Source organism: Maniola jurtina, chromosome 4 (assembly GCF_905333055.1).
Source record: "Maniola jurtina chromosome 4, ilManJurt1.1, whole genome shotgun sequence".
Taxonomy (NCBI): domain Eukaryota; kingdom Metazoa; phylum Arthropoda; class Insecta; order Lepidoptera; family Nymphalidae; genus Maniola; species Maniola jurtina.
In genome coordinates, this window is record NC_060032.1 from 11,747,680 (window position 1) to 11,760,028 (window position 12,349).

The 12,349-nt window shown below is 34.0% G+C and overlaps 1 protein-coding gene across 4 annotated transcripts; it reads left to right on the forward strand.

Annotated features, from left to right (window-relative positions):
- Positions 1–8,157: 8,157 nt before the first annotated feature.
- Positions 8,158–11,178, forward strand: LOC123864948 (cysteine-rich with EGF-like domain protein 2). Of its 4 annotated transcripts, XM_045905742.1 has the most exons (4): positions 8,159–8,314; positions 8,446–9,425; positions 9,521–9,556; positions 10,124–10,238. In XM_045905742.1, the coding sequence occupies exons 2-3, from the start codon at positions 8,458–8,460 to the stop codon at positions 9,534–9,536; spliced, it is 984 nt and encodes a 327-aa protein (XP_045761698.1). In that variant the 5' UTR covers positions 8,159–8,314; positions 8,446–8,457; the 3' UTR covers positions 9,537–9,556; positions 10,124–10,238. The 4 variants fall into 4 exon arrangements, with proteins under 4 accessions (XP_045761696.1, XP_045761695.1, XP_045761698.1 ...); XM_045905740.1 differs by lacking the exon at positions 9,521–9,556 and having other exon boundaries at positions 8,158–8,314; positions 8,431–9,425; positions 10,124–11,178; XM_045905739.1 differs by lacking the exon at positions 9,521–9,556 and having other exon boundaries at positions 8,158–8,314; positions 10,124–11,178.
- Positions 11,179–12,349: the final 1,171 nt, after the last annotated feature.

The window sequence follows — 12,349 nt, forward strand, 5'->3', positions numbered from 1 at the left end:
TGGGTACTTCAAACTACGAATATAATTTCAAAAATCTAATTTCCGAAGACAACAATATAGCAAATAAGTGCTAATGAATATGAGTACTACGAGACAAGCCAAGGGAACGGTTCTTAATGCTTCGAAATGTCTGTGTCTCTGTGCATGAATGTGGATGTTCAATTATTGAAAGTAAAGAATAAATAGAGCCTAGCTCTTTGAATCAAAGGATTCATAAATCTCTTTTGTCTTTTCAAAGCTGTTTCGCGCACCTCTAGTTTCAAGAGTCAAGTAGATCGATTGCTCATGATTTAACATACAACAAAAACCTACATTGTTTTGGCATATCTTGGTTAAATTATAGTTACCAAGTTCAATTCTAAATATTGAACTAAAAATTGATATGGCTCTTCGACTAATACATAGTAATTTTTTTTTATTTTCTTAGTGTATGTACACCTGTAGATTCAGTAAACGTGTGTGGTCACTTAGCGATTTAACATACGAAAAAACCTAATGTTTGTTTATATCTTGATTAAATTATCATACTAAGCAAGTTTTTGACTCTGCTGAAGTTATTGAACGAAAGAGTGATATGACTCTCTGAGTGATCCGAATCATTCTTTTCTTCTTAGTGAGCCGTTTTGCACACCTCTAGTTTCGAGACCCGTGTGTGGCTCCTTGGCGATTTAACATACGACAAAAACCCTAATGTGTCTTGGTGTATCTTAGCGATCTTGGCTATATCATGGCTAGCAAGTTTTTATTGTGGTTTCTGACGTGGATTTATTGTGTTGTCTAAAACTATTTGCAGATTATTTTGTAATAGTCAAGAGTAGAACAAGTATAATTAACATAATAACTAAATAAATATTGTGGCTCTATTCTAGTCTAGCTAGGTTTAGAGAAGTTTATGAGAAATTAATCCACTGGTATCCAAGATGCTGACAGCATTGTCCCTTTGGATGACCAAATCTTTGGCCAACTGCTCTTGGGTCCTCGGCCCAGTAGACTCGATAACCTTTATTGAAACTTCAATTTATTAGTGTATAAAAATGTAACTGTAAGCACAGATACACCATTTTTATTACCCCTGACCCAAAAAGAGGGGTGTTATAAGTTTGACGTGTGTATCTGAATATCTGTCTGTGGCATCGTAGCTCCTAAACTAATGAACCAATTTTAATTTAGTTGTTTTTGTTTGAAAGGTGGCTTAATCGAGAGTGTTCTTAGCTATAATCCAAGAAAATCGGTTCAGCCGTTTAAAAGTTATCAGCTCTTTTCTATTAACTGTAACCTTCACTTGTCGGGGGTGTTATAAATTTTTAATTTATAACACCCCCGACAGAACAGACATCGCAGAACATTAAAATGAAACAAGTGTATTGTTTCATTTTAATGTTCTGCGATGTACAATTTTTGTAGCAGTGATAACTAAATAAATTTAAAATACCAATAATATAGCGAGTCAAATCGTAGGAGACTTGCGACAAGGCCTTGTCCGGTTGGTATTTAGCTGACGTCATTCTGAGTCAGTCCTGTCTTGTTTGTCCAATGTCCTTACGCGCTGATTTAGCGCTAATATTGTTATTTTATACGTTTGGCAGCTTCATTAAGAGCTTTGTTGATAGAGCCTTGATAGAGCGTGCTGTTATAACTTATAACTAAGTAAATGATGTTAGAATATGTTTAAGCTGCTCGTATCTACAACCATAAGGCACTTGTCAACAACCGATGACAGCGAGAAACGAGTTGAGGTAAAAACTAGAGACGAGATGGCGAGCAACGGGAAGCGAGTGTGTAGTTGGGATAGTTTTGTCACTGAGCTATGAGGGAGTCTGCGAGTTTGACGGGTATTATTAAGTATAATACTGTATGCTGTAAAAATAAATTACTTAATTAAATTACTAGCAATGTTTTTCACTAACCATCGACGCGGGAGATCCTGGAATTAGTGTCTAAGGCTAAAATCTAGGCGAAAATGCACAGTTTCAGCTATCTCCTTAGATCCAGTAGGCACATGGTATGCACCTAGGTACATTTTTGTACCCACTATTGTAAAAAGTCAACGGGTAATCAAACTAGTTCAATCATTGATCTCCACTATCAGATGCTGTAGATAAAATAATTAACAACGGATAGGAGATAACGTCTTCGCAGTAATGATTGTCATCTGAAATAGTTTTTATTTGGCCGAATGTTTAGCTCTTTTTAATAATGGCAGGCATTTTCTTGCCAACTTTAACCAATTTTAACGAAACTATTCTATCGACCCAATCTATTTTTTATACCTGAAAATTCCTGAAATTCCTAAGGGATTAAAAAAAAACTTAAATCGGACGAGTCCGAGCATCATTGGCATAATATTTTTATTTTGCATGCAGGTTTTTCAGTTTACCTGATTGAAGGCGGGAAAGATTATGTAGGCAGAGCGAGTTAGAGATCTATCTACTTAGATACCTACCTTTAATACCTAGGCACCTTTAATATTCAAACTATACTGGATTGTAACTGCATTTTACAGTTTATGTGGCACGAATAACAAACTAACTATAAAAGTAATCTGTAAGTAATTGCTTCTTAATTGCCTACCGCATCAGATAATAGTGGGCGATGATAGAGCGACTTTTCGAAGGTAGGTAGGTATGTCTAACTAGCCACGCCTCACGGTATATCTGGCTAGAAACAATCGTTGAACAATACAATAAAGTCCCTTAGTACAGTATAAGAAATATTTTCTCTACGACATTTTTGAAAGTCTATGACTTCCCCTCATAAGAAAATATTAAAATAGGCCACACTGACCATGTGCGGAAATGGGCAAATTTACACACATTCCACAAACTTATGGATTACTCTTAGGCATGCAGGTTTTCCTCGATGTTTTCCTTAACCGATAAACTACTAGGTAGGTAAGGTAGACAAATGTATTTTAATTGCTTGGCACGTTGTTGAAATAGATAGGCTAGGTATAACAGATTTTTTATACGATCCCAATTTTTAAGTTTACTACGAGTATAAAGCAAAGAAAACTATTGCAAAAAAATTGCAGCAATTTATTTACAAAAAAAAAACTTGGTCGCTTGAGTTACGACATTCATAACGCCCGCGCGGTTTGTTTTTATATCAAACCCTTTTTTCCATTCGCAATCTAGCCAAGATAACTTCATGATATTATGCAGTGTGAGTAATTTATGTAAGTGGCCCCATCAGAGTAAGTGTTAATAATTGCCCGCTATATAAAAGTGGCCCGAATGAGTTATCTGACGCTAGCCTCCAGGCGTTTAATTATATGAAGTAATGTAAACTTGGGATTAATCATGAATCCAGATTGACGACAAGTCGCAAGACAAAAAGTTGCTTGCTGTAAGTAAATAATTTTGTATGAAATTTTTAAAATACTTAGGTATCTTTTAATATGCGTTAGCACCTCCTAAGGCTGCACGCAAACGGGCCACCGACCACTGCCACCGGTGGCTGTCGCGCGCTACGATAATAATGATATTTGATGACAAATATACGTTGAAAACTCATTAATGACTCGTCGCGTGATACTTCGCTTTACAGTTTTCCACACACAAAGAGACAAATATGCTTCACAAGCAACCTCCGTTTATAGCACTATAGACTTACAGAATCAGAACTGGCTGTGTCGGCACAAAGTTTTTTTCTCTAAACATTTTTTTCTGTCTGTAGGTATAAACCGCTACTAAAACTATTACTGCTAGCTATTCCTGTTTATTTTTGCAGTGTGTTTAAGCTGGTGACACGATAAAAAGTTGTGAGACAATAAGTCTCTCTTGTGTTTTGTCCTAATTCTGTAAAGTCTGTATGAAGCAATGTAAACTTAAGGCCTAATTCGTTTTTTATAGGCAATTCTCGCTAGGTTTATAAATAGGAGACTGTTGCAGCGACACCTAAAAAAACCTTTGTGTTAACAACTACACACTCAATTATAATGCAATTATTTTAAAAATGCATAGCCTTGTACGTAAGAATACGTAAATACAGTAGTTCTTGTAATTATTATTAAGTTAGCTATTTTTCTCTTTAAATCCCGTATTTATTTTTTTGGAGTTCTTATATTTTGTTACTTTTCTAAAAAAAAAACAATAATATAGGTATTTACTTACTTACCGTGGTGGCACTAAATCAACTTCGTGGGGCTATAATATTTTATTTATTTATTGAATCTATTTTTATAGTTCTTGCTTTTTGCTAAAAAAGCTAAAAGTACTTATCACTGGTGCCTTGTCCATCACCGGTGCTATGTTATATATTACATATTTATAGGCAACCGCCGAGTTTCTTGCTGGTTCTTCTCCGTAGGAACGGCATTCCGAACCAGTGGTAAATTATTTGACGATTCAAAAGCACTTGTAAAAGTTTATTTGAATAAAAATCTATTCTATTCTATCACGGTAGTACTATAGAATTAGTGCCGCTATTAATAAGCTTATTTTATTTTCCTGTCCGTCTCTAGGACGCAATGGACGCACTTTATCTCTGTCCTATATAAATCGTCAATGTTCACTATTTTAGCCGTGAAATGGTAGGTAACAAACATACAGATAGACAATAAAATAAATAATAGACTTTTAAATTGTCAATAATATATAATTATTATAGATACATAGTAAGTTCAGTATGGATATGAATAAATAGGGACAAGGGATTATGATAATATTTTTTTCTCCTGTGTTATAGCACCGCGTTTTAAATGGAGCGTATAAACTGCGGTTAACCCTATCCCTTCACATACCAAACACGGCGATAGAAATATAGTTTGAGAGACAGTTGCAATATTTCCCTAAAGACCAACACTTGTCTATACATATACTCTATAATATTTACAGTGAAAAAGTTGTTTGTATGAAACCATGCTATGAGTTTGTTAATCATAAGCTAAGTATCATTGAGATTTTTTATGGTATCTCTCTATTTGCATCGTATTCCTCAATGGTGTAGATAGTGACCCCTTTCTTAGGGTGTTCTTGGAATAATGTTTGGGTTCCCAGATCGAGAGACCCTAAAACAGTACGAGATTTCGAATGTTTAGTTTAACGATAATAAACTTATTATTAATAGTAAGTTTGTACTTTTTCTGTAGAAAATACCCTGAAAAGGATATTTTTAGATCTTCTAATATAATCATGGATATTAAGAGATCGATCTAAATAGATACAGTTTGACCCAGCAGCCCAAGCTCATAATACCAGTACGACAAAGCACCCCAAAAATCTCCCAGTCAACAGCACTTTTTACCGTATTTTTAAATCTAAAGAATTAGTGCATATATTTATTATTAATGTTGATTAACATGTAAGCTTATTATAAACTAGCTAATACCCGCGACTTTGTTCGTGTGGATGTAAGATTTTTAAAATTCCCGTGGGAACTCTTTGATTTTCCGGGATAAAAAGTAGCCTATGTGCTAATCCAAGGTATAATCTATCTCCATTCTAAATTTCAGCCCAATCCGTCCAATAGTTTTTGCGTGAAGGAGTAACAAACATACACACACACACACACACACACATACAAACTTTCTCCTTTATAATATTAGTGTGAAGTGTGATGCACCACCATGCTAGTGGCATGGTAGTACGCAATGCCCACTTGTTCAACGTCTTGGTTATATGGAATTTATAAAAGAGATTGCTCTTAAAGATAATATCACCTTATTGAATTTACCAGTTAAGTTTATATTTTTTGTAATTTGTCCTTTTTGTTTTTGTGGTGTGCAATAAAGACAACGTATTGCCAAAATTGCCAACGTCACTAAAATTACCATGGTCTCCTAGACTAATTAGTACCGTTTGCACTAGTTGGATAGAGCCGATAGCCGTCGTTTGTTACTTGTTGGAGAACATTCTGTATCTTTTGCATTGCACGTCCGATGCATGCTCGGTTTTATTCTATTTTTAATGATGGTTTATCTTATTAATACAATAGTACGCTCCTCGCGGTCTCACGTTTTACACTTTTTGTTTATCAACTTGGAACATATTTTACCTACTGACTATTTTATAATTGGTGTACGTAGATCCTGGAAGCTGTTTAATACAAGATAATGTTATGTTAGAGTCTACAGGGAATTCAACACAGTGAGTTCCCAACGAGTCACACCCAATCGTGTCACAGTGTGACTCGTTGAAAACTCATCGGGATATTTTCACAGTTATCACATTGTTACTGTAAGTGGGAGCCGATGGAAAAATATCTAAGATTCCCAACGAGTGTGATTCACACTGTGACACGATTGGGTGTGACTCGTTGGGAACTCACCATTGTGGGTGGGTAGACTTTAAAAATCTTACTTCTGGAGCTGACTTTTAGTAGGTAAATCTGAAATTTTTGAAATGCCCGATTGTGGTGCGTTTTGTGGTTTTTCTTAACAATTACTTACAGTTTTTTCTAAAGTTTAAGTAAAAAATACGTAGTTCCCTACCTCCTTTTTTAGAAATCGGTCTATAATAATATTTAAGAGGACGTAGGTATCATTCATCCAAGAGAATGCCGAATGAAAAACAGAAATGGACAAAAAGGGACCGTCTGATATCAACATACATACTGTTAATATTTTTTACCTATAATAAGTAAAATATTATATTAATTTATTTCTACATTGGCTTAGGTATGTACCTACCTGTAGTCTTTTTATCGATAAAACTTAATTTTTTATAATCGATAAAATAGTTTAACTAAAATCTTCATGTTGCGTAGGTTTTTATTTTGTAGTGGTATTATGACCTAAATTATTCTTCTTGTTCTATGGCATAGCGGTCGTGGTCATCACAAAGCGAAGTCTTTGAGGGCATACCTATGCCTCACGAGCATTCGCTTATCAAAAATTAATCGCCCATTAAAAATTATTCAAAGCAGGTTTTTGTTTCCAAGATGGTTACATAGTTCATACCAAAGCAAACTAAATACTATGTGCTCAGGTAAACTCTTTGTTGCGGTGAAAGCAGGAAGTTATGTTAGTTATGCAAGTGTGGCGTCGACGTAATTACGATCCGAGGTTCTATTGTCAAGCCATGGAGCGATTTTATTGTTCTTATTTTATTTCCTAGGACACTATAGGTAATAAAACTTAGGTTACCTATTACTTAGGTAATGTAATATTTAACCTTTCCTAGGTTAGGTATCTTTAATAGTGGGATCATTACTTAAAAAAATAGAAAACATTTTGGTGTCCCGATTTTTTTATAGTTTAAAATAATAATTACATGGAAAAACATAAAACAATAGTTACTAAGAATATCTTACTTATTTCAGAAAAAAATCTCTACGTTTTGAGCAGAGTCAGACGCAAAAATTAAAAAATAGAGAATTATTATCATAATCAAGGAATCTACTCCTTTCTATCATTATATCTATTATCTAAATCTCACCCTATTGCGCCGGGTTGTTCTTCTAAGCTATTGCGATACGTCTGTATTTCAACTATTCATACTTTCCAACCTACTAATTAAAGAAAACTTCAAATAGTAAGTTATAGATAGGCTGTAGACCGTATAGGCAGTAGGCTATTTAATGCCTCAACCCACATAGCATTTAATAAACGCAAAAGGAAAGCTTTTAAAATGTCATGATTACAAAACCGATTGCAAGACTGATGATACGTTCGTAAGCTTTTATATTTTACATCATTCGCACAACAAGATATCGATCTTACGATTCGAATTGCATATTATCGATCATTTTTCATTTTAGTCACGCCCTATCCTATACATTTTATGTGATGGAGCATTTTTCTGAATCTTTTTGTTTTATTTTATAAATAAAACTTATTTTTATGCCTGGAAAATAACGTAGGTAATTATCATTGAAGTGCTTTAAAACTTTAAGAAATATTTAAAACAATAAAATCCAAAAAATTGGTTCCTAAATTGTTTGTTAACCGTTGCACGGGGGCGTTTTCTGTAGGAAGGTAGACCATCCTTTTATGGGAAGAAGTCGAGGGTGATGAATTTGTAATTCTTACCACATTATGGGGATTATGTTGAATAAATAATCATAAAATATGCGTTACATAATATTTTTTTTGGTATAATAATTCAATGATCCTCAGTAAAGAAAATTATTTATTAGCAAAGTAATATACGGAACGTGGAACGGAGCGTCCGAACTTGAATAGCCAATCACCATCTCGAATGGCGAACGTCAACGTCGTTTGTCAATGTCAACATTATATGATGGAACTTGCACAAGTCGGATAAAAACACGTCAGTATTTTGCTGGTTTATTTGCAAGAGAAATAGTAAAATAATCTCATATAACTAAAATCTCATAGTACGAGATATAAGGAATATTAAATACGTTATAGCGTGTTAGTATAAATCAAGTTTCGTGTGATTTTGGCCATTTATATTAGTGCTAAGAGTTTCGTGTGTGAATTCGCAATTTATCAATTAAAGTTCGCAAACCGGTAACATTTAAGCTTAGTTTGTTACTTTTCAGGTTATTCTCAACATGGGATTCGATAAACAGGTTAAACTAAATATAGTTACATGGTTTATTACACTGTCTTCCGCTTTTTGCTCTGTACAACCGCCTTCTATCAACCCTGCCATATTGAATGCAGCTACCACTATCGGAGAGTGTCAGTCTTGTAAAATATTCGTCGAATCCTTCAAAAAAGGATTAGAAAGAACTGCTAGAGGGAAATATGAAGGTGGCGATGCAGCGTGGGAGGAGGAAAAGCTTAAAAAAACTTATAAACGCAGTGAAATTCGATTAGTAGACATACAAGAAGGCATATGTAAAGAGGAGACTAAATACGACATACAATGCCACCATGTCGCTAATAAAGCAGAGGAATACATAGAGGAATGGTGGGCTCAAGACCCAGATGAGTCTGATGACTTGTACTCATATATTTGTATAGAGAAACTAAGGTTTTGCTGTCCTAAGAACCATTTTGGAAAGGACTGCAACCCTTGTTTGGGGGATCACACGAATTTATGTAGTGGTAATGGAAAATGTAGAGGAGATGGTACTAGGAAAGGGAATGGTACTTGTTTATGTGATGTTGGGTACACAGGGGAGAATTGTGACCAATGCTCTACTGGGTACTTCTTGTCTTATAAAGATGACAATAAAATGCTGTGTTCCGAGTGCCACAAAGGTTGTTTAGGAGGTTGTAGAGGTGGCAGTCAAAAAGACTGTGCAGCGTGTAAACCTGGCTTTATATTTGACTCAAAAGATGGATGCTTAGACATAAATGAGTGTGATGACGAAAAGAGATGTAAGGAGGACCAGTTTTGCCTGAATTCGCTCGGTTCGTATACTTGTATGAACTGTGACAAAGCATGCAAAGGCTGCCATGGTGCTGGGCCAGATATGTGTAGAAAATGTGCAAAAGGATACTCTATGAAAGGAGAGTTTTGTATTCTTGATCGAGAGGGTGAGGATAATTCTGAAATAATGACCACTACAAGGTAATTGTCTTAGTTTGTTTAATAATTTTTCAGTTTTTGTGTGATATTGTTAAGTTTTGTTTTTTTATTTAACCTGTACTCAAACTTTTTTCCAGAGATGATGAGCTGTAAAGCTTCAGTGTGGTGTTTAGGTAACTCAATAATATATTGATTTTGGTGGTGGACATTTAATAGCTTGATTTAATAGATTAAAACACCTTTTATAAATTCAAAATTAATAATGTATACTAATATACTAATATTATTATAAAAAGGTAAAGTTTGTAAGTGGTAATCTCTGGAACTACTTAACTGATTTTGAAAATTCTTTCACCAGTACAAAACTATGTTCCCTCTCAGATCCCTACCAAAATTGTAATGGGCTACCTGTGCGAAGCCGGGGTGGTGATTAATATATTGATTTTATGAATGAAATGAGTAATAGATTTTGCCAAACATATTTCAGTAATTATTCTAACACATAATAATTTTGAATAATTTTTTTTTTATTACAAAATACCTACATATCACTGTATTATTTTATTTACTTATAGAGAGTAGTAATAGCATAACTAAATTGTCTGGTCTAATCTAGACTCAATTTAATTAAGAGATTATGTACAACAGATAGTGTATAAACCAACTTCTAGGATATTTAATAGATTATTAATAACTATTTTTTTAGGTTTAATAGATTATTAATGACTATATTTTTTTAGGTACTTCACATACATTGGTTTGCTCATAGCAACAGGCATTTTGCTTCCCAAGTCTACATCCCTCGGAAGCATAGTTGGTTTCATGGTGATGTCATACATCATGGGTGCAGAGTATTACTGCATGATAAACGGACATACAGGGCTAGTGAATCTAACTAACTATGATTTATTCCAGCTACTTCGTACATAAGTGTGAATGGGTTAAAATGAGTGTTTATTCAATTGTACACAATTCACAGACCTAACTCAATTTAAATGTATAAAAGTACTATGTAGTGCTATCCTTTTCTGCTGGGAACATTGTGAAAAGGACTAGAAATTGTAACACTGACATGACCAGCAAAAGAGATTTATTTATATCTTTATCTATCTTCAATACATATTATGAGTTTCAAACCTTAGGGATTATAAACAAAATGTTACACACATTTTACCACTTTGGAAGTATCTCTCGCGCAAACTATTCCGTTTTCGGAAAAAAGTGGCTGTGACATACGGATGGACAGACAGCTTGTGTATTGATACTAGGAAGTCTAAAATTTCATTAAGTATATTAATTTATTACTTATGTAAAACACCTGAAATTTCTTCATTAATATATTGTATGTAGTATGTAAAATCAAGTGTGAATTAAACAATTTTAATAAAAGTTCTATCCATAACTTCTAGTAGCATTTCCTCAAACTAGGTAATTATTACATAAGTACTTTATTTTTCTAAAAACTGACTTTTATTTTAAGAAATATTATTATCTGAAAGATATTTAACTTGTTCAATGTAATTGATTAAAAGATAAAGGTTTCTAAAAAAAGTTGTAATAGCATTTAATGGTAGGCTTATTTGTTTTAATTACAATTTAATTATTTATTATTTATGTATTTAGTTGTAAGAAATTATAATAATTTAGTTATGTAAGAATTTGTGATTCGACTGTTTAAATTTGTATATTTTTGTTTTTTTGCAAATTGTAATTTATTGTGTTGTAATTTTGTACAGTTGTGTTTTTGTAAGAATAATGTTTGAGACAAAGTCATTGAAATAAATGTATGCACCATTTTCATTTTTATTTCTGTCTGTATCTACCTAGTGTAATTTTCTTGTGTTATCAGGTAAACGCTTCAGAACAAATGGCATTAGTAAATAGAATTATTCTGTTTTGTAACATTGTAGTATTTACACGGTTATATAATAGTCTACTGGTTATAGTCTCCTGGTTAAGTCAAAGTCAAAGTCGAAAACGTTGAAGTTCGTTTCTGGGGAACCTCTGTCATTGATAAGGCTATCTCGTCCTCAAATGACTGTTTCCGACCGTTATACGTTAATACAACAATCTGTGGTCAATAATAATCAATATCTACGAATGCTAAACTCTCCATAATTTTTTACGATGTTCTTCAATAGTCATTCGTGGATTTACAGGCGTGTGCATGAAATCGTTCATGTCAGGCATTATGTCACGACCATGACACGGTTTCACGTCAGACTTAAGTTAGAAGATTATGGATTTTTAAAACTCGTATGCATGAGTTCCAGTGCAAGTCGCGCGCCTTCTTTAAGCCTTCCCGCAAGTACCAACAACAACTATTCAAAGCAAATATAAGATTAAACTCAACTGGACGAACCATCCAATTCCTTTTGCAAATAAATTATCTTATCTTATCTTATCTTTTTTTCACGCACATGCAAACTGTGGAATCAACTTCCATCGGTGGTGTTCCCACTAGAATATACAATTGACTTATTCAAGGGGCGGACCAACAAATTCCTGAAAGTCCGGTAACGCATCAGCGGTTTCACTGCAAATGTTCATGGGCGGCGGTGATCACTTAACATCAGGTGACCTGCCTGCTCGTTTGCTCGCTATTTTTTTATTTAAAAAAAAACCACGCGATGCGCGAATACCTACATAGATGTCGAAAATGCATAAACAATTAATATTGTAGATGGTTTTTTGTTTTTGTCCTAGTTTTTATGCAGCAGCGCCAAGCTTAGTTAAACAGCAATATGTAAGGTGTAAAAAAACGTGTCAATAATCATAAAAATCGCTTTGAGTCTGTAACTTAAAAACTAGCTTAAAATGATTGTATGTGGTTTGAAAATAACTGTAGCATTTTAGACCTTATGAGTAAGACTATAAGGTTTTGTACCTTGTAATATGTGCTCATTGTATGTAGGTCTACCTGTCATTCACCCACACGATTGCGTAATAGGTGTGTTTGTTTGTCA